The 22,239-nt window shown below is 41.5% G+C and overlaps 1 protein-coding gene across 5 annotated transcripts in view; it reads right to left on the bottom strand.

Moving 5' to 3' along the window:
* Positions 1-10,795: 10,795 nt before the first annotated feature.
* Positions 10,796-22,239, bottom strand: part of TRIT1 (tRNA isopentenyltransferase 1) — a 30,752-nt gene continuing 19,308 nt past the window's right edge. For 2 of the 5 annotated variants that reach the window (XM_056556629.1, XM_056556625.1), the window contains 5 exons: positions 19,272-19,337; positions 19,093-19,170; positions 14,591-14,700; positions 13,568-13,685; positions 10,896-12,219 (listed from right to left, as the gene is read on the bottom strand). In XM_056556629.1, the coding sequence (XP_056412604.1) occupies positions 11,981-12,219; positions 13,568-13,685; positions 14,591-14,700; positions 19,093-19,170; positions 19,272-19,337 (611 nt within the window). In that variant the 3' untranslated portion in view covers positions 10,896-11,980. The other 3 variants (XM_056556626.1, XM_056556627.1, XM_056556628.1) reach the window with 3 other exon arrangements.

Raw genomic sequence — 22,239 nt, 5'->3', positions numbered from 1 at the left:
CATCAAAAGAAAGAAAGAACTAGCACCATTCTTGTTCATAGGTTGTATCTGGTCCAGCAGCTGGTATACATTTTGAAGCCGCCAGGCAGCTACTTCAGTTGCAAATTTATTAAGATAAGCGTGCCCCTTACGTAAAATGTTGTACCATTCAAGTTTGGAAGATTTATTAAGAGTGTTCATAGGGTTTCATCATCCTAAGGGCCGCCCTGTAGATATAAATCTATTTCATATAATCTTTTTCAGGGAAAAAAAAATTACTCTTACCGGTAATTGTTTTTCGTTGAGCCCACAATGGCACCCTTGGAGAGACTGCCTCCTCATACGCAGGGCAGGAAACAGAAACAGGAACTGAATTTGCATATAAAAGGATGGAGCCGGGTCCCTTCTTCCCAGTTCTTCAGGAAGTATCAAGGAGCCAAACTAACGATTATTCTAATCCCATAATACCTCTTATAAGAAAATACTAAACTAAAGAATCAAGGAAACTATAATGTATCAGAAAATACAGTTAACGATTTATGAAAGAAATCTTTTTTGTTTTTACATCTTTTGATAAAAATTATATTTATATATTTTTTTATACTATATACAGGGTGGGTATTTGTGGTTGCCGTTGTGAGTTCAACGAAAAACAATTACCGGTAGGAGCAATTTATGTTTTTCCTATCGCCCACAATGGCACCCTTGGAGAGTAGAGTAGACTAGACTAGACTATTTAGGGGGGGGGGGGGGACCACAGCTTGAAGAACCTTTTTACCAAAAGAAAAACCCTCGTCCCTCAAAAGATTAAGTCTGTAACGTCTAAAGAGGGTGTGCGGAGAAAGTAGCTGCCTTACAGATTTGTTCTAGGGAAGCTGAATCCCTCTTACCCCGGGAAGTAGACACTGCCCTAGTAGACTGCGCTGTGAATCCTACTGGAGAAGAATCACCTGCTTCTGAATAGGCTAACTGAATAGCCTGCTTGATCCATCTAGCCACTGTCCCAGGAGAAGCCGCCTTCCCCTTGTTTACACCTTAAAACTGGAGAAGAAGCTGGGGAGACTTCCTCCAACTCTTGGAAACATCAAGGTAAGACAATAAGCACCTACTAACATCTAGGTAATTATAACTCCTCTGGAACCTATGGAAATCAGATGCCACTTTGGGAAGGAAGGCAGGGTCAGGAGACAACACAACTCTGTCAACATGAATAGTCATATAAGGTTCATTAATGGAAAACCCTGTAATCTCCTCACTCGCCTAGCTGATGGTATGGCTAGTAAGAAGGTTAGGAGTAGGTAGAGTTAGGATTTTAATGGGTAATCCCTGAAGGGGTTCAAAGGGAGATCTAGTTAAACCATTTAAGACTAAGTTTAAATCCCAGGGAGGAGAGCTTTTAACAACTGGTCTTAGCCTTACCGCTGCCTTTACGAATCTTTTAACCCAAGGGTGTTCGGCCAGTCTATAGTCAAATAATGTACTGAGTGCAGAGACCTGAACTTTAATGGTGATAGAACAGAGGTTCTTGTCTAGGCTTGCTTGTAAAAAATCCAATACAATAGGAATGTTAGGGGCCTCTTAACTGGAGAACCGACAAATCTAAAAAAGGCCTTCCATGTTCTCAGGTATATCTGGGATGTCACCTTTTTTCGACTGGCCAACAGGGTTGTGATCATCTGGTCTGAAAACTCCCTCTGAGCTAAGATGTCCCTCTCAACAGCCATGCTGTCAGATGCAGATTGGAAATCTCTGGATGTAACACTGGGCCCTGTTGCAGAAGGCTCGGGGATTCTGGAAGGTTCCAGGGGAATACAATGGATAGCTACCGGAGCCACGTGAACCAGAAGGGGGAAATGACTATCACGGTTGCTTTGTCTTGTCTTATTTTCCTGAGGACAACAGTTTGATGGGAAGAAAAGTGTACAGGAGACCCCTCCCCCAATCCTGAGAAAAGGCATATGGCTAATACGGCTAATGGCCGGTCTGCCGGGGACAGAGAATAGAATTTTTTGTTTGTCCTGGAAGCGAAGAGGTCTGTAAGAGGGATCCCCCCCAAAGAAGTCATATCTGGGAAAAAACTACCTGGTCTAACTCCCACTCCCCCCGATTTAGGCAATGCCTGCTCAGAAAGTCTGCTACACAGTTCAGATGAAGAGCAAAGGGGGAAGAGAGATGTAGCTCGGTCAACTTGAACAGAAGATTTATTAGGAGAGGGAAAAGAAGGGACAGAAGGAAAGCTCTTTTTTCTGTCTGAAGCCTTCTCTAGGACCTGATCCAAAGCTTTACCAAACACATAATTTCCTTCACATGGTACAGCACATAAGTTGGATTTGGATGTAATATCTCCCTTCGATTCCTTCAGCCAGAGGGCTCTCCTGGCTGAGTTTGACAGAGCTGAGATCCTAGCTGAAAGCCTCAATGTATCAGCTGTGGTGTCAGAGATAAAGTCTGCTGCTGCTGCAAGGGTGGGTATAGATGCAAAAAGCTGTTCCCTAGGGGTACCATTTATGATCAGCTCCGCCAGTTGATCAATCCATACTCTAAGGGATCTAGCCACAGATGTTGTTGCAATGACAGGCTTAAAAGGACCCCGCAGCAGCTTCCAAGGTTTTTCTCAAAAAAACATCAGCTCTCCAATCCATGGGCTCCTTTAATGAACCCATATCCTCAAATAGTAATGCCGATTTCGTTGCAACTTTTGCTACAGGTGGGTAAATCATAGGAGACCTATCCCAATTAGCACAGTCCTCCTCCTGGAAAGGATATTTGCGTTTGATGGAGGATGGAACCACCGCAAACCTTTTATCCGGCTTCTGCCATTCATTCTTAATAATAGCGGTCAAAGCATCATGTACTGAGAAAGTTGCATACTTTTTAGGAGCCAAACCTTCAAACATGCGGTCCTGTACTGATTTTGTTTCTATTTTTTCCTCAATGTTCATTGTAGCTTTCAAAACCTTAATAAGGCCCTCTACATTCTCTGTAGGAAAGAGGGCTCCACTAACAAATTCATCTGAGACTCATCATACAGTTCACCAGCTTCCATATCATAGACCTCTAGCTCATCTGAAACAGCTCCAGATGGGTGGTCAGGCTCCTCACACCCTCTAGAACAAGGCTGCTGAGTAGGACAAGAAGACATGCATGCACAAATTTCCTCTCTATTTACTTCTTGCATACTTCTAGTGAAAGCAAGAGACATCTTCACCAATTTTCTTAATGCAAGAATCACAATGGGACCCTACATGTGTCTTGTCCAACTTTCTTCTGCATAACACACACTCTACTCTTCCCTTTAACTTTCTTAGGAAGTTCCTTAACCTAAAAATAGAACCAAAATTTCAGCAGGCTCAACCATAGAAAAGAAATGGGACATAGTCCCCTTACCCCACCATAAGGTACCGTCTCCACAATAGTGGCCATATCCAAAGAGTCAGTGCGGGTCACAGGCTCCATTTAGTCCTCTGACAGGAGCTCAGCCTTCTCCTATATACCGGAGAGGTATCTGGACTGGCTGGGCACCTCTCCTTGAATGACCCCGCTTAAATCAGCTGCTCTTCCCGGCCGGAAGTCAGCTGACCTCCCCTCTTCTGCCACTTCCGGCTTCCCCCTTCTGGTCACATGCCTTTAGATGGTATGCACGTCATTCCAACATTAGCTGGGGTAATGCTTTGTTGGAAAATTAACACAGCAATATTTAATAATAATAATAATAATAATAATAAATAGGCTACTGTTATTCTTTTATATTACAGCAATTTGCATTACTTAGCATCAAATGGCTACATGACAATGTATCTCTAAAAGTGTAACTGGATGTCTTCTATTGATAGTTTCACCAAAGGGACATGGCTAGACCATACAGATTAATTTAAAACCTGACCCAAACAACCCACAAGGAAACACATACTACACACAGGATAACAAATAGTGGGGCAAATAACTTTTAGACAGTGAAAACTTAGACAGTTTAAAAATACACCATACTTATTACAGTGTCTAATGCTGTTTGCAAACTTGGAGCATCTTCAGACTTTTAAGGTTTAACCTATTAGCTGGCTTACATAATCTGGGAAAGGTGGCACATTAAAGTCAAACTACAATTCCAGCAAAGCCCCACCCACTTTCTGGTAAGGCACATGCTCTTAGTGAGCAAGAATGTGTTAAAAAAAAAAAATAATAATAATAATAATAATAAAAAAAAAAAATTCTAAATTGTGCCAGATGTTTGGCATGCATTTCAATGTATATAATGTATATATATTCCCCAGAGTTTTATTAATCTCCCCCAGTATTCATATTAAATGTATTAACCTAAACCTTTTGTAGTCTTTCTGTTAAAAGCACAAACCATTTAATGCTGTATATATTATTCTCTGACTTGCATGTCACTATCCCATCACTGGTTTACAGTGTAGGTGTAATTATGTACAAAGGATACACTCTTTGTCCTTACCTTGGGCTATCAGCCAGGTTACAGGGAGTGTCATACTTTCCCCGCGTACAAAACAAAGACTTTGCCGCCAAGAAATGTGAAGCGTAATGTGGCGGGAGTTTACAATGAGTAATGAGGATAGGGAAGGCACGCAGAAGGAGAAAGTCAGTTGAGCAAAATGTATTGCAATAAAAAAAAAAAGCCACAGCCCGTTAAATAATGATAAACAATCAGGTACATGTTAAACAGGCAGTGTAGCATGAAAGAACAGACATGACTGCAGAAGTTAATGTATGAAAAGGAATAAATACAGAGGCAAAGGAAAAGACATTTATGCTTGTAATATTAAAGAGCTGCTTTCATTTAGAAGAAAAAAAAATAACTTTTGACACACAGACATGTCATAATTTTTGATCGGTTGGGTCTGGGTGTCCAGATTCCCACCTAATGCTAGATAGAGCCAGAAGAGCACATTGCTGAGTACTTTACTCCCCCGACTCACTGCTTGATCCTGCATGTTGCAGACGGGCTCCATATATCTAGGTATAAAGGGAGGGAGGGGCTAGGTTGAGCACGTTTCCCATCATCATATCCAGGGGGGTCTGAAGACACAGACCCCGACCTATCAAAAAACTGACATGTCTCTAGAACGACAAGTCTTTTCTAAGTGTCAGTAATGCCTTAAATGCATACCGTACAATTACACACATGGACCTGCAGCAATATTTACCACTATGTAGAAAAAGCATTGATTCACTGTGCTATTTCTGAGACCATAATGCTAGTGGCCCAACGCTAATAGAGTCCTGCTTACCCCATGGCAAGTCACACAGTAAATTCCAGGACAATTCTTGGAATCTAGAACTCTTGGATTACATCACAGCACTAGAGCACCTGAACAACATTTAATAATGTATATACACAAGTACATTATCTTGTACAGAATACAGTAGGGCTGAAACAACTGATTACTCGGTAACTATGGAAATATTTAACTACTTTCATGATGGATTAATCGGTTGTTCGATTAGTTGGTCAGCCAATTTCGAAAGATCTCATACACTTAGCGATTATCACTATGTATATATGCGCGTGGTCCTGGGCAGCCTGTTTAGTGAGGAGAGGGCCCAGCACACAGGATTCTCCATAATCTAACTAACAAATTATCTTCTCCCTTATGGTTTTTTTTTTATCCTATTAGTCGAAGCAATAATGTGCCAAATAATCGATCATAGCCGCAGCCCTAGATTACAGTGTTCATGATCCATCTATTAAAGGGGTATTCCAGGCCAAAACTTTTTATATATATATATATATATATATATATATATATATATATATATATATATATATATCTCAACTGGCTACGGAAAGTTAAACAGATTTGTAAATTACTTCTATTAAAAAATCTTAATCCTTTCAATAGTTGTTAGCTTCTGAAGTTGAGTTGCTGCTTTCTGATGACTCACGTCCCGGGAGCTGTGCAGTTCCTATGGGGTTTTCTCCCATCATGCAAGGGATATTCTCCCATCATGCACAGCTCCCGGGACGTGACATCATCATTGAGCAGTTAGACAGAAAACTTCAGAAGCTAATAACTATTGGAAGGATTAAGATTTTTTAATAGAAGTAATTTACAAATCTGTTTAACTTTCCGGAGCCAGTTGATATATAAAACATTTTTTTTGCCTGGAATACCCCTTTAAACATGTTCTCTATTGTATGAGTTTTTAAAATTGCAGCGAAACCAAATTATAATTTTTTTTTTATAAAAAATTTTTTTTAACCCCTTGCCGCAAACCGCCATTTCTAAACAGCGCTGCAGCACAGGAGGGTTATGCAGTGAGCTCAGGAGATGTCCGGCATTTACTCTTTAGACGCGGCGATCAAAGTTGATGCACGCGTCTAAAGTGAAAGCTTCCCGGCAGCTCAGTTGGGCTGACCGGGACCATCGTGGTAAAATAGAGATGCCCTGATCAGCTAGGATGCAGCAGAAGGTTGCCTTACCTGCCTCCTGCGCGCCCGATCAGCGATTGATTGCTCCAAGCCTGAAATCCAGGTTTGAGCAATCAACTGCCGATAACACTGATCAATGCATTGCAACGCAATGGCATTGATCAGTGTATTGAATCAATATACTGCATGTTATAGTCCCCTATGAAAAGGTTTGTTTTATAAAGATGATTTAACCCGTTCCCTAATAAAAGTTTGAATCACCCCCCCTTTTCCCATAAAAAAAACAAAAATGTGTAAATAAAACTAAACATATGTGGTATCGCCGCGTGCGTAAATGTCCTAACTATAAAAATATATAGTTAATGAAACCGCACAATCAATAGCATATGCGCAAAAAAATTCCAAAGTACAAAATAGTGTATTTTTGGTCACTTTTTATACCATAAAAAAAAGGAATAAAGAGTGATCAAAAAGTCCAATCAAAACAAAAATGATACCGATAAAAACTTCAGATCATGGCGCAAAAAGTGAGTTATAGGGGTCAGAAGATGACAATTTTAGACGTATTAATTTTCGTGCATGTAGTTATGATTTTTCACAGAAGTATGGCAAAATTAAACCTATATAAGTAGGGTATCATTTTATTTGTATGGACCTACAGCTACAGAACAAAGATAAAGTATCATTTTTACCGAAAAATGTACTGCGTAGAAACGGAAGCCCCCAAAAGTTACACAATAGCGTTTTTTCTTCCATTTTGTCACACAATTTTTTTTTTTCGTTTCGCTGTAGATTTTTGGGTAAAATGTTTCATGTCATTACAAAGTAGAATTGGTGGCACAAAAATAAGCCATCTTATGGATCTTTAGGTGCAACATTTTAAGGGTTATGATTTTTAAAAAATGAGGAAAAAAACAAAAGTGCAAAAACGGTAAAATGCTATGTCCTTAAGGGGTTAATGAAAAAAGGGGATTTTTATTTTTTATAACTTTTTATTAAATCAACCTGAACAGGAAACAGTCATCAGATTTTACCATAAGTTACGTATGGGAACACAATGGGGGTATTTATCAAAGGATTTATGTGTTTTTTTTCCCCCGTAACTTTGGCGCATTTTCTCCACTGTCATTTTTACAACTTTCTCAAAATCACACGGTCCTGTGTGTGATTTTTACTTTGGTCAGTATTTCATCATTTGCGCCAATCGATCTTTGGCGCAATTTTGCGCCTTTAGGGTTTTTTTTTGGCGCAATCCACCGCCAAGAAATTTTGCACATGGAAAACACACATAGCAATGTCAGAAAATGTAAAGGTGTCAAAATACATTTACATTTTTTTTTTGTGAAAGCAGCAACACCTCCGGGGCTGCGCACTACTATGATGCGACATAGTTGTCTCTGAGGGACCTTCACCCTCCGTTGAGCCAGCATTGGACATGGCCACACAAGTTCAGGAAAGTTAAAGGGTAGCTCCCACCATCCTCTTTTTTTTTTTCTGTCCCTGCCTATTGCCCATCTATCCCTAACCCCCTCCCTGCCTTTATTTTTTTTTTTATTATCTTAAAAATGGCATTTTGTCTGCCTGGTAGTGTGCTCACTACCAGGCAGACTTCCCCAGCAGGCACCACGTCACTGATGCCTGCTGGGGGCAGAGTTCCGCCCATAGTTCTCAGGACAGGGTGCCTCCAGCTGTTTCACCACCACAACTCCCAGCATGCCCTGACATCTATTTGCTGTCAGGGCATGCTGGGAGTTGTAGTGGGGAAACAACTGGAGGCACCCTGTGTTGGAAGACACCCAGCCCCCGACCAATATCGCATCCCCCCCTCCCCCTCACCTGTGCCGGACCATGAGCGGGGGTCCTTAGCAAGCAACAAGTGTATGCCCGGCTTCCTGTCATGCCCGTACACTCTGGAAACTGTCTCTATGTTTCTGGAGGATTGAAAGTCCTCCAGAACCATAGAGAGAGTTACCAGAGTGTAGGAGCATGACAGGAAGCCGGGCATACACTTGTTGCTCCATATAACGTGCTCCCCCCGGCAATGACAGGACACAGCTGCAAGGAGCAGTGAGGAGGCGGCGTATCCCCACTGGAGCCGGGGCTGTAAGCAGAGGTAAGAGCCATGTGCCTCCCTGCTGCAGGGAGAATATGCAGCAGGGAGGCGGCCAGTGTGCGAGTCCAGGGAGCCAATGCGCAGCCCTGGATTTCACTGTGCTCGCTCTCGCCTGTTTGATTGACAGGCGGGAGCGAGCACCGCAGTGACTGGAATTTCGACTCATTTGCCAGGCTCAAATGAGACGAAATTCTGTAGTGACGTCACTGCCGAATGCATTCGGCCACTAGGAGGGCGACCCCTAGTGGCCGAATTTAAAAGTGATTTTAAACTGGTTTAAAATCACTTTTTTTAATTAAACTATATTAGAGATATGTTGTAGTACTTAAGTACTACAACATATCAATTTTTTTATTTCATGACAGTGCCCATTTAAGCACTAAAGTAACCAAAAAATAAAACACTCAAGTTAAAAATAAAATCCATTTCACAGGGTGGCTATAAACCCCACAAAAGAAAATAACTCACGCCGCTTGCTGATATACTGCAGGAGGGACTCCGAAATGGCTGCTCTACAGGGTAAAATACGCTGTCCTCTGTGGTGGTAAGTTCAGTGTAAAAGGCGCTGTGAACAGCTGATTTCAACATTTGTACCAAAATTACTAACAACTTGCACCAAATGATAAATTTGGTGCATGTCCACGAAGACCAAAGTGAAAAAAAAAAAAGGGTAAAAAGAAACTGTCAACAGGCAAAATTGATAAATACCCCCTATATGTATGGTAAAATCTTCTTCCCCACCATGCTTGAGAGACGTTCCTGCCAGCAGCAATGGTGAAGATATAGGCCCAGATTTATCAAAGAATGTCTTTGGTAGAGTTATTTTCCCACGTTTATTTGGGTGGTGGGTTTGACTAGCGTGCATCTTATTTATCAAGAAGGTGCAGCAGGATGAAAAATTTTGCACAGCTCTGCTATGGTGGGAAAAGCTCTACCACATACACTTTTTCTAGACGCTTGTGAGGGAGGGAAGTAGACACTTTCCCGGGTCCTGAATTTGGTAGGTTACGTGTTTTTACATAATTTCACAAAGCTGCCGGGACATTTTTACTTGCATTTTAGACGCTACAATCAAATTTTATTGCGGTGTCTAAGGGGTTAAAGCCAGGTATTACCGTGATCGGTGATGTCTGGCATTAGAGATAGGTCCTGGTGGCAGCTATGACCGGTGCTCAGCTCCTGAGCGCATGCCATAGAACGTAGAACGGGAGTGGGACGCTGTCGTCCACAAGAGGTTAAAGGTTGAATTGCGGAAGGTAGAAATTATTCTCACGCCTACCGGTAGGTGGTGTAGCTTTGTGCCTAAAAATGTAGCTTTGCGCACAAATTAGCGACTTTTGACAAAAGTCGCAAATGATAAATACGTGAAAACAGCATGGTCAAAAAGAAAAAGTTCTAGGGGTAGGCAAAAAGAGTGAAACTGTCTATATTAAAAGACGCATAAAAGTCGCTAAATATGCTGCTTGCGCCTGAACTGCGCCAAAACATAGACAAAAAAAATGTTCTAAAAGCAATGATAAATCTCCCCCATAAAGTTTAAAAGGTGTCCCCCAACGGGCCATAAGTAGTCCCCTGGGTGGAGTTGTCTTCTTCTAGCACGCCCGGGCTGTCAATCATTTCCACCCAGGAGACTACATAAAGGCCAGTAGGGGTTTCCTTTAAAGGAAAACTGTCAGCTTGCTCCTCCCGCACTAACCAGTGGTACTGGCTGATGTGCGGGGGACGCTGATCAGTTTGATGCTTACTGTGCCCAGATCTGCCCCACCGTTCTGCCGATATCCTTGTTTTTCCCTATATGCTAATGAAGTGCTAACTGGCACAGGCCGGGGTTACTGGCACTCTGACGTCACCGTCACCCCTCCCTCTTCTCCCCACTCTGTAATGAAGAGGCGGAGGGAGGGGAGGAATATTGATGAGCTGGGCGGCACTGCGGCGGTGATGTCAGAATGCCAGTAACCCCCGTCTGTGCCAGTTAGGACTTCATTAACATATAGGGAAAAACAAAGATCCCCCGCTTGTTAGCGCGGGGGGAGCAAGCTGACAGTTTTGCTTTAAATCCAGAAAGCAGTCATGTTGCTGTACTGTCATACAACACCTTGATAGGAAGTAGATCTAGCACAAGATCCTAGAACCGCCTCTATGGAGAGCCATATTACATAGCAACAGCAATTATATATATATATATATATATATATATATATATATATATATATATATATTTTTTTTTTTTTTTTTTTTTTTTTAAATGTAGAGAAAAATGATTTAATAGATTACGTAAATTAAACTAAATATATTGAACTACATTCACATATGCTATTTATGCTTTATTTTGGTTGCTGGCAGTTTGTGTGTTCATTCCAATGACTCAGAGCCCCTTCCAGGTCAAAGCTGTACTGACAATAGCCCTGAAACGGCACAGTTATTCAGAGTTAAATACACAGCATTGTGACAAGCCTATTCCTGTTTCATGCTGCTTGTTGTTCAGGCAGTTTGAAACTGGTGACAGGTTCCCCTTAATAGTTTTGTATTTAATGATGTACTGCAAACATATCACAACAAATGCCCCACAGGGGGTACCAGGGTCATTAGTATCTCACAACAATTTTAGGGGAAACCCCCTAAGGGGAACCCTTAACCTAAGTACCTTCTATTAAAATATAACTTTTATTTATCCTATTAAAATATTGAAGGTATGCAACTTTAACTTTATATTTAAAAACACAGTCTCAAACCAGCTCCCTTGGTTATTGTTAGATATACTATATACTGTAATCAGTATTGAAATAATTTAGCAGCGATCACTGTTTGTTTGATATAATGATCCGCTTGTAGGGAGTTAGTTGAGGCTGCTAATTAAAAGACCCAAACATTAGCCAGCGCCTCCAACATTTCGCTGGCACCCCAGCTTCTTCAGGAAGGGCTGGTGGCTCGTGGCTGGTACTGCAAACATGACATTTATGAGAACAAATTAAAGGGGTCTTTCTATGAATAAAAAAATATGGAAATGGTCAGGCACAAAAAAAAGATAAAAAAAAACAGCCAATTTGCGTAACTTCCATTGACATTAATGAAAAGTACGTAAATTGAATAGCAGCAGGAGCTACGCTGTATACATAACTCTGGAGGTTACATAGACAGTATAGCTTGCAGGGCTACATACTGTATACATGTACTTAAAGCACAAATTTAAACCTACATTTATGTGTATCATAAATGTTTAATAAATACATCTGCTTTGTGAAAACACAGCTATTGGCTTAACATCTTAATAGGGATTTTTTTTTCTTCTAAAAATAAATCTAAAAAAAATTCTATTGAGAGCAAAATATCATTTGCAAGCCTGCAATATAAAAACATAAGTAAAGCAACCTAAAGCAGAAACGTAAGTGGTTATCCACTTCCTACTCTTGTTCAGATTAACATAATCCAGTTTAAACTATTGCTATTAAGCCTTGGTTGATTTTGGTGAAGCAAATAAAACAATGTGAAATGTCTGTTTATGACTCTTTAGATTCCAAGCCCTGAATATCGGATGTGTAGTTTGCAGAATGGGTACACACACTTTTCTCCTGCATGTCATGTACAACGTCTGTATGGCACATCTTTTTCACCTCCGGTAGAACACTTTCTGTGTTAGAGTTGGATCTCATCTTCCTCTTTTCTGAATTTCTCATTTCTTCTTCCAGTTTTCTTCTTTTTTTCAGAAGGTGATTATGTGATTTGGATTTTGTGTGCGCTAAAAGATAAAAACAAAAAAAGACAGATACTTGCAGAATAAAAAAAAATATATTATGATTTCAAAAGCCTATTTTATTTATTTATTTATTTTTAAACACATTGGCCTAGACTTACTTAAAGGGGTACTCCGCTGCCCTGCTTCAGAAGTTTGCTCCCCAGCGTCCGGAAGTTTATTGTTCCGAACTCTGCGTGTGGGCATCCGTGTTCAGGGCCGCCCCGAGTGACATCACGCCCGCCCCCACGTGACGTCACGCCCGCCCCCTCAACTTTTGTTGAGGGGGCGGGCGTGACGTCACAAGGGGTGGCCCTGAACACGGAAGCCCGCACGCAGAGTTCGGAACAATAAACTTCCGGACGCTGGGGAGCGGAGCTTCCGAAGCAGGGCAGCGGAGTACCCCTTTAAACTGTCTTTCTCAAATGTAGCTTCAGAATGCAGGAAAAAATGATCCTCCTGACGCTCACCCGATAAAGGTATATAAACCGATGCAGAACGCAGATCAGATAAATAAAAATCCTTTATTCTTAGCGCTTGTGGACTACGCGTTTCGAGGGGTGGGACCCCCTCTTCGTCAGGTCCTCACAGGATCGCATCGGTTTATATACTTTATCAGGTGAGCGCCAGGAGGATAATTTTTTCCTGCATTCCGCAGCTACATTTGAGATTTGCCGGACCGTCCCTGTATGAAACCAGAGACGGGAATGATCCAGGCTGCACCCAAGTTACTAGAGGTGTTGTGCTCTTAGCATAACACCACCAGGTGAGCAGTTTTGTGTTTGTTGCTATAGGTAACCACTGCTCTACCAGAGTAACGGTACATGTTTTCTGCGCTTTTGTCTGTTTATATATTTCATATTCTGCATAACTTTAAACTGTCTTTGGCTGAGTTTACATAGTATTTTGATCAGTATTATGAGCAAAAAACATTAATGGAACCAAAACAGAGAAAACTTTTTTCTGTGTTTTGGACCTGCTATTTGCTTCTATGTGTAAGCCCAGGCTAAACAAATGTGCCAGATTTATCAAGGTGGCTAAGACTGTTTAAAACATCTGTCGCATAATGCGGCTACGTTCACACAGGGGACTGTTGAATCTAAAGTTAGACCAAGTATCAATTGGCTTAAACTGCTAGGGAATCTCATGCCAGAATTCTAGCATAATTATGGGGCACAGTGGTGCATCTGAAACCACAACACTTTTGAATCAGACTTTGCAAAACCATGTCTGAATTGTGTCAAAACTCTTAAATGTGGGACAAGTCAGTTTCTTGATGCAAAGTATGCCAGAATTCTGGTGCATCTGCAATAGAAAACCTGCACCGTTGGCAAGTTCACTGTTTGCCACCCACCTGCCCACTCACGATCACCAATGATAATCCGATTGCACAAATCACACAGTCGACTAGTCCTCTTGCTCTCCATACTGTCAGAAGCAATCTCCATGGGCTTGATATCAGGAAGCTGACCCTAGAGGTAGGAAACAGCAAGGTAGGGACTTTTAATCAGTGTATATTATTTGTTTTAAGATATTTTTTTGTGTTTCTCTCCAATTATATAAATAACAAGTAGGCTTAGAAGAATCTAATGTGTATCACTGTAAAAGAGCCAGTTGACTGGAGAAAAGCAAGGAGGATGTTATCGGCAATACTGCTAACTGTAGAATGGGAGTTTAATAGTTTATAACAGTAGCCACATTTAGATTTATGTAATGCAGAGTTTAAACATAAAAAATCTGTCTGATTTTTTATATTCTATAAATAGTCTAATATGGCCTAATAATTAAAGGGGTTACCAAGTGAATACAACTTATCCCCTGCGGGGAACCCTACAATTTCCATAATGGGGCCCATCTACTCCCCGCTGAGCACCTGTACTGTCTTGGAAGCTTGGAAGTGATGGGCCACCATTTAGGAAGGTGGGGGCTAGAGTGCTCAGAGGGGAGAGACGGGGCCCAGTTTGGAGATTGTGGGGGTTCCCACACGACCAGACACTTACCTGTGGATAGGAGAGAAGTTATATTTGCCAGATAACCCCTTTAACATGCCCTACTGTTTAACCTTGCTGCTGTTAAACTTTGTTCTGTAGTCCAGATAGTGATGTGTGTGGATGGAGAAGTAGCACGTAAACATTGTAAGCATGAGGGTGAAGTAGTTGTAATGTAGTCATGAACGTCCTTCATCCATAGCTCATCCCCACTTGTGCATATGTGTAGGACACCTATAGCATCTTCCTTTTCTTCACAGTATAAATAAGTTAACTAGCAAGTACTATCAATAAGTAGCATTATTTGTTATAATAGGCCCAATAATAGTATCAATAGTAAAGTGGTCACCCCCTTTAATTCTCTCATGGAGCCATTTAAAAGTTCAAACCTGTAAAATGCTGCTGACAATATGTATAGCAGGTGACAGAACATGTTTGTCCCAAGCAGAGATGTCAGTCACATCCAGTGCATACACACAGGGTACATTTGGTCCAGGACCTACAAATTAAGCGCACCATTTTAAAAACTGTTTAGAAAAAAAATTAAAAAAAAATAAAACATTTCATATAAATCTGGAAAATGTAAAAGAAACAAAACCATGTAACTAATAAAACCAATACTGCTGTCACAAGTTACACCACTCTCTCAGCCTCCTTTTCTTACTTTCTTTAGGATGTTTTTTTTGTGGTCTGGGACCATTAAGAGATCTGAAAACCATTCTCAACAAAAATGATGGAATCAAAACACCTTAGGCTATGTTCACACTTCCGGAATGTCCGCGCGGAAAATCTCTGGCATGTTACGACCGCACAGATTCATTCTGTGGACTGTGGACAAACAGAATTTCTGTGCCAGAAACATCTGGCACTGAAATTACACCGTGTGCACAGTGCAGCAGAATCCTGTTGAATTCTGAATCTCTGGCTGAATTCTGCATGGAAATTCCGTACATGTGAACATGGCCTTAGAGGATGTCACCTAGCTTATTAACTTCATAGAAAGCATACAAATCACATATATAACATGCAACAACATTTAATAGCCAAGTCTTTTGGGCATGTTGAATAAAGGCAAAACAAATTAAATTAGTTTTAGAGTTAAAACTGAGAAATTACAGATCTTACTAAGCTGTGGACTTGACTAAATGAAAAACATTACCACCAATAAGAGGCCTATCAATTGGGATGGAAAGAATGATAAAACTCCTTCAAGATGGACACCCAAAATAGAGTGACAAAAGATGTTGGTTGTTCCCAGACAGGTGAGTAAAATCTAGTAACAGTATAAACAAAATAGGAAGGTTGTAAAAGAAGATGTGTTAAGGATAGAAGAGAGACATCGACCCAGATTTACTTATGCAAATGCATTGAAATTCTGGTAAAATCTGTGCAAAAAACAAACCCCCCCCCAAAAAAAAAACTCTTACAATACTGTTGCCACTTTTATTATGGGTTTTACATACTTCTTTAGACACTGGCCCTGGACTGTAGTATTCTTTGTGTGTTTTTCAGGAAATTTTTTATGGCATTTACTAATTTTTTTGCGGTTTTTCCTACATTTTGCTTTTTATTTTATTTTTTTTGTTTTTAATAACTGCTTTGAGTTGTCAGGTTTTCCAGAGCTCAAATCTACCATATTTTATGTGGAAACATAAGTAAGTTTGGTGGGTGCACGTCTCTTTCCTCCGGCGGCTGAACCCCTTTTTCAGGTTTTCTCAGTAAAATAGAGAGTTGGTCAGGATTGTTGAACGCAAAATCTAGAGAACGAAATGCGTGTCACAATTAGAGTGCAAAACCCAAAAGGTGTTTTGACCAATAGACATTACAAATGTGCCAACATTTTGGCACACGATTCTTATTTAAAGTAAGCCATCTAAACCTATTTTAAAACCAAACCCCATGTGACATACGGGTGGATATCTAATGACTTTGGACACTTTTATTCCATTAATAGATTTGGTCATGATGGAATCATTTTTCATGGTGATAATCCATCTCAGACTGTTCTGTTGCAGTTTTTTCATTAAGTTATTTTGAACCAAAGCCAAAGTGAACTCAAAGTGAACAGAGAATATAAAGTAAGGTCTTATGCTTCATCTTCCTGCAGCATCCACTCCTGGCTTTGGATCAAATGACTCAATTGAAAAGTGCCACAAAAAGCTGTGTGTGAACGCCAGCTCTCCCTCCCCCCCCCCCCCTTCTCTCTACCTCAAGCATGTTCCTTGACAATGGTATATTACCTCAATTGATTGGTCAGCAAACAGCCTGGATCTCAATGGGATTAAAAAATTGTGGTGGAAATTAGAAAAGTTTACCTATGAACACCATTCATCCACAAGACAGGTAACTTGTGTCCAATTATAGTAATAGGGATTTTGTATTCCCGCTTTGAATGGAGCAGCAGTCAGGCAGTGCTTCTTTAACCCCTTCATGACCCAGCAAATTATTTTTTCTGGATCACGTTTTTTTTCCTCCTTACCTTCTAAGACCCATAACTTTTTATCTTTCGACTGACAAAGGTGTATAGGTCTTATTTGCTGCGTGACGAGTACTTTTCACTAATATAATACATTTTTTTTTGATCATACAATGTATTACAATGGCAGAAAATTATATGTAGGATATGGAATTGCACAATTTTGTAGGACAATAATTTTTTGGGAGTTCATACTATGGTAGATCTGACATGCCACCTTTATTCTTTGGGTCAGTACGTTCCCAATGATACCAAACTTGAATAATATTTGTTTTGTTTTCTGGCTAAAAAAAACATTGAAAACTTTGTTTATTACCATGTTCTCACGCCGATAACTATTTAATTTTTCCACCTATGTTGCTGTGTTAGGGTTAGTTTTTTGCACTATAAGCTGTAGTTCTTAACAGTACCACATTTCTATAGTTCTGGCTTTTTGTTTGGAACTTTTTAGCGTTTACTAGTTCACCGTGCATGGATCAGAATCAATTTAATAGTCTGGATTTGGCGATACCAAACATGTGTAATTTTTCTTGTTTGTACAGTGTTTTATTTAAAAAATGAGAAAAGGGGTGATTTGAATTTTTATTAGGGGAGTATTTTTTGTAAAAATTTTTTATTGGGACCACTAGACACCAGGGAAAAGGAGAGGCCATCGCATGTTGAAGGCAGCATCAACATATGATGCTTTTTTTATGGGGCTTTTGTATGTTGGCGTGTGTAGCGACATGAGGACGGCGATGGAGAGCGACGATCCAGGGCAGCGGTGACGGTCCAAAGTGGCAGGGGCAAGAGAGTATAACTTACTATATTACTATTGCACGGATCCCTTAACATCCGATGGATTCAAGTAACGATAGTTTATTTGGAACAATTGGGGGATCACTGTATTTTGTGTTTAAAAATCTGTCCATCACGGGTCTCCCTAGGAGTCCCTGGCCGCAAGCATTTCTATTGATTTCGGACTCACGCCGGCCGAAATCTCAGACTGCTGGCTAAGAACGTGACCAGCCCAGCGCAGCTCCCCATAGGGCTCTGCGCACCGAGGACAAGCGGGGCTCTGTGCACCGAGGACAAGTGGCGCTCTGCGCACCGAGTACAAGCGGGGCTCTGCAAATACGGGCTAACTCGCACAGCGCATCCCCCCCCGTCACTCACATGTCCGCTGCCTTCAGCCACACAGCTCCAGTCCTGCACTCTGCCGCAGCTGTCAGCCATGCTGTTAGCTGACAGTACCTGCAGCTGTGACCCCTGCTCTCTTCTCTGCTCACAGCCGTGGGCACTGGGAGTGGACAGTGGGGCTGTACGGTACAGCTGGAGGCAATGAGGATCAGAGTGGTCTCGCCTTCTCACGGCTGGTGTAATTCTGCTGCTTTCCTTGGCGAAGTGAGGGCGGACGCAGTCCCCTCAGCAGGCCTCAGTGACTTTGGCACGCCCACAACCTCCTGCCAGCAGCTCACACTATGTAAGCAAGACGAGAGGTAAGATACAGAGCTTTTTAAAGCTCTTTAAAAAAAAATTAAGGCGGGGGGGTGGGGGGATGTGGGGTGTTAGAGGAGTAGTTAGGGAACATAGCCTGAGTTATTTTAGAAAAAAGTTTATTTAGTGACAGGTATTCTTTAACAAGTTAAGTGATTGACATCCCAGCAATCTTCAATGTCAGTCATTACCGGCATATGTCAGCTGCTGATAGCAGCGGACATCTCCCGGTCATGACACGGACCCCCGTCATGTCCGCAAACCCGGCCCATGATGTACATGTATGTCATGGGTCGGGAAGGGGTTATATAAACTAAGGTTTTTAAGTTAAATATGTATAAAAAAAAAAATTTTTGTTTTTGCAGAGCTAATGTGCATACTTTCATACAATCCAATAAGAGCCTTTTCTACATACCGTAGCAACACAAAATAACAAATGGAGTAAATTGTTATAAACACAGCATGTGTAAGACCTGCCTTCCATCTGCTCCTCTTAAATATGAAACTTTGGATGAGCACCTGCTCCAGGCCCTGCATTGTGCTGTAATATGTGAAGAGCAGCTGCTGACATTGGCTACAATTCAAGAGTGAAAGGGAAGAGGAGAAGACACTGAACAGACTATAAAAACACAGAAATAGTATGGGGACAAAGAACTTTAAAAATAAATTAAATAATACCACCACAATGGGAATCCTTAATATTAGGATATGAGAATTTACATATAGTTTCATGGAGATATATTTTTCTGTTTAAAAACCTGCAAGATAACATGCAAGCTATGAGAGGAAGTAACTATAAGGATGTGGTATAAGCAACTTAATGTTAAAAGACCAAAAAACAAACAAAAAATTATTAATAATAATAATAATTTACCGACAGCAGACCTAAAAGAAAAGCAGTTACATTTAACAGGGAAAATGTGTAATAATCCTACATACGTTTCATAAACCTGTTCTGCACCCACTTATTTTGCTTTTTGGCATATTTTTGCGTCCTCTGCTTTAGAGCCTCAATACCTGTAAAAGAACTTAACTATAGATTATTCTATTTACCATCATTTGAACATAGTTACAGTCTAGTTACTAAAATCTATAAAAGAGCAAAAAAAATAAATCACTGTTTCGCAATGTATGCTGATCATGTGGTGTCGAGGCTAAGGTAACAGCATGGGGTGACCTGTCAGCTGCAAGAAATAGGAATATTATGGCTCTTCGTTTTCCTTTAAACTGCTTTTTCGTACAGAACAAACATTAAAAAAAACATTACAAACTTGGTACTGCCATAGTTGTACTGACCTAAATACAGACAGAATAACACCATGTTATGCAGTGGGGCAAAAAAAAGTATTTATTTAGTCAGCCACCAATTGTGCAAGTTCTCCCACTTAAAAAGATGGAGGCCTGTAATTTTCATCATAGGTATACCTCAACTATGAGAGACAGAATGAGAAAAAAAAATCCATAAAATCACATTGTCTGATTTTTAAAGAATTTATTTGAAAATGATGGTGGAAAATAAGTATTTGGTCACCTACAAACAAGCAAGATTTCTAGCTCTCACAGACCTGTAACTTCTTCTTTAAGAGTCTCCTCTGTCCTCCACTTGTTACCTGTATTAATGGCATCTGTTTGAACTTGTTATCAGTATAAAAGCCACCTGTCCACAACCTCAAACAGTCACACTCCAAACTCTATGGCCAAGACCAAAGAGCTGTCGAAGGACAACAGAAACAAAATTGTAGACCTGCTCCAGGCTGGGAAGACTGAATCTGCAATAGGCAAGCAACTTGGTGTAAAGAAATCAAAATGTGGGAACAATTATTAGAAAATGGAAGGCATACAAGACCACTGTTAATCTCCCCCAGTGGTGTCAAAATGATCACAAGAATGGTGAGCAAAAACCCCAGAACCACATGGGGGGACCTAGTGAATGACCTGCAGATAGCTGGGACCAAAGTAACAAAGGCTACCATCAGTAACACACTACATCACCAGGGACTCAAATCATGCAGTGCCAGACGTGTCCCCCTGCTTAAGCCAGTACATGTCCGGGCCAGTCTAAAGTTAGCTAGAGAGCATTTGAATGATCCAGAAAAGGATTGGGAGAATTTCATATGGTCAGATGAAACCAAAGTAGAACTTTTTGGTAAAAACTCAATGTTTGGAAGAGAAAGAATGCCGAGTTGATTCCAAAGAACACCATGCCTACTGTGAAGCATGGGGGAGTAAACATCATGCTTTGGGGCTGCTAAGGGACAAGGACGATTGATCCATATAAAAAGGAAAGAATGAATGGGGCCATGTATCGTGAGATTGAGTGAAAACCTTCTCCCATCAGCAAGGGCATTGAAGATGAAACGTGGCTGGGTCTTTCAAAATGACAATGATCCCAAATAGGGATGATCGAATCTGACAAACCTGAATTTGTTACGAATTCCAGGAAAAATTTGATTCACAACGAATGCGAATATCGCTGCGATTCTATCGTGTGAATCGCTTCGTTAGACTCCATTTAGTGCCGTCCAGGCTCCAGGACATCTAAAATGGCGGATCGAAACATGAGGACATGGAGCAAGGAATCCTGGGAAGGCGGGAACAAGGGTAGGCGGGTTGACCGTGAATCACCTGCAGCCTATCAGCAGTGTATCACCCCTATATAAATCGGCAGCCATATTGTGGCCAGTCACTCCAGCCTTTCACTGCAGAGAGATAGATAGGGACAGACAGCGCTGTGTATAGAGCTGGGCGGTATGATCAAATATGTGTATCACGGTATTTTCGTAACTTATGGCGGTTCCACGGTATATAACAGTATTTCTTTCACACCCCCTCCCCCGCCAAATCATGTTACCCGCCAGTGCTGTTCTGCTCCCCCAAATCATGTTACCCGCCAGCGCTGTTCTACCGCCCCCCCCCCAATTAATTATCAGCCCAGTGGGGTACTACTCACATATGTCACCCGCAAGCACTGCCCCCCTGCTCTTTGTTGCGGGCCGCCTGAGCTGGAACTCTATACTGTAAACCAGTAGTCTCCAACCTGCGGACCTCCAGATGTTGCAAAACTACAACTCCCAGCATGCCCGGACAGCGAACGGCTGTCCGGGCATGCTTGGAGCTGTAGTTTTGCAACAGCTGGAGGTCCGCAGGTTGGAGACCACTGCTGTACACTGTATCCCTATGCCCGGGCTGCAAAAGATTAAGGAAATTAACTTTAACTTACCTACGTCGGCCTCACAATGTTCCTTGGGACTGGAACGTCGGACAGCCGTTAGCCTATCACCGGCCGCAGCAATGTCCCGCCCCGGCCAGTGATAGGCTGAGCACACTGTCATGTAAGAAGCCGGCAAGAGCTTCTTAAGTGACAGTTGGCTCAGCCTATCACTGGCTGGGGCGGGACATCGCTGCGGCCGGTGATAGGCTGATGGCTGTCCGACGTTCCCGTCCCCAGCGTAAGGCCGACGTAGGCAAGTTAAAGTTGATTTTTTTAAATCTTTTGCAGCCCAAAAATTTCGGTATACCGCCTAGCCCTAGCAGTGTATTGCACAGAAAAGCTTTTTTCCAGCAGCGATTCACCTCCTAGTCAAGTCAGCGTTCTGTTGCACAGAGAGAGGGACAGAGAGCAGTGTGTGTTGCACAGAAAAGCATTCTTACTGCAGCGATTCACCTCATAGTCACTGTCTATAGCATTCTATTACAGAGAGGGACAGAGAGCAGTGTGTTGCACAGAACAGCAGCTCAAGCACAAATCCTGCCTAAAAGCACCGATAGGGAAGGGAGTGAGATTGAGAGAGAAAGTGCAGTTTTGGGTGTAGTACACAGCGACTGTGTGCTGCAGCACTGGTGTGTACTGCTGGCGTTGTGCACAAATACTTTTTTAAGGGCATGCCACATACATACAAGTGGTGTACTATTTTGTTCCTGTTAAAGTCTCAAGGGCCTAGATACTGTGAAAGGCCAAGCAAAAGTACTCACCGGCTGGTGTTGTACACAAATACTTCAAGCGCAGTGGAGCGTATTGTACTCCCCTCATATACGCATTAAGTATGTCAGGCAGAGAAGTGCCAGTACATGCACAGAGGTGTGGCA

This window comes from Hyla sarda, chromosome 2 (genome assembly GCF_029499605.1).
Source record: "Hyla sarda isolate aHylSar1 chromosome 2, aHylSar1.hap1, whole genome shotgun sequence".
NCBI lineage: Eukaryota > Metazoa > Chordata > Amphibia > Anura > Hylidae > Hyla > Hyla sarda.
Note: the sequence above shows the minus strand (reverse complement) of the source record. Positions and strands in the feature narration are given on the sequence as shown.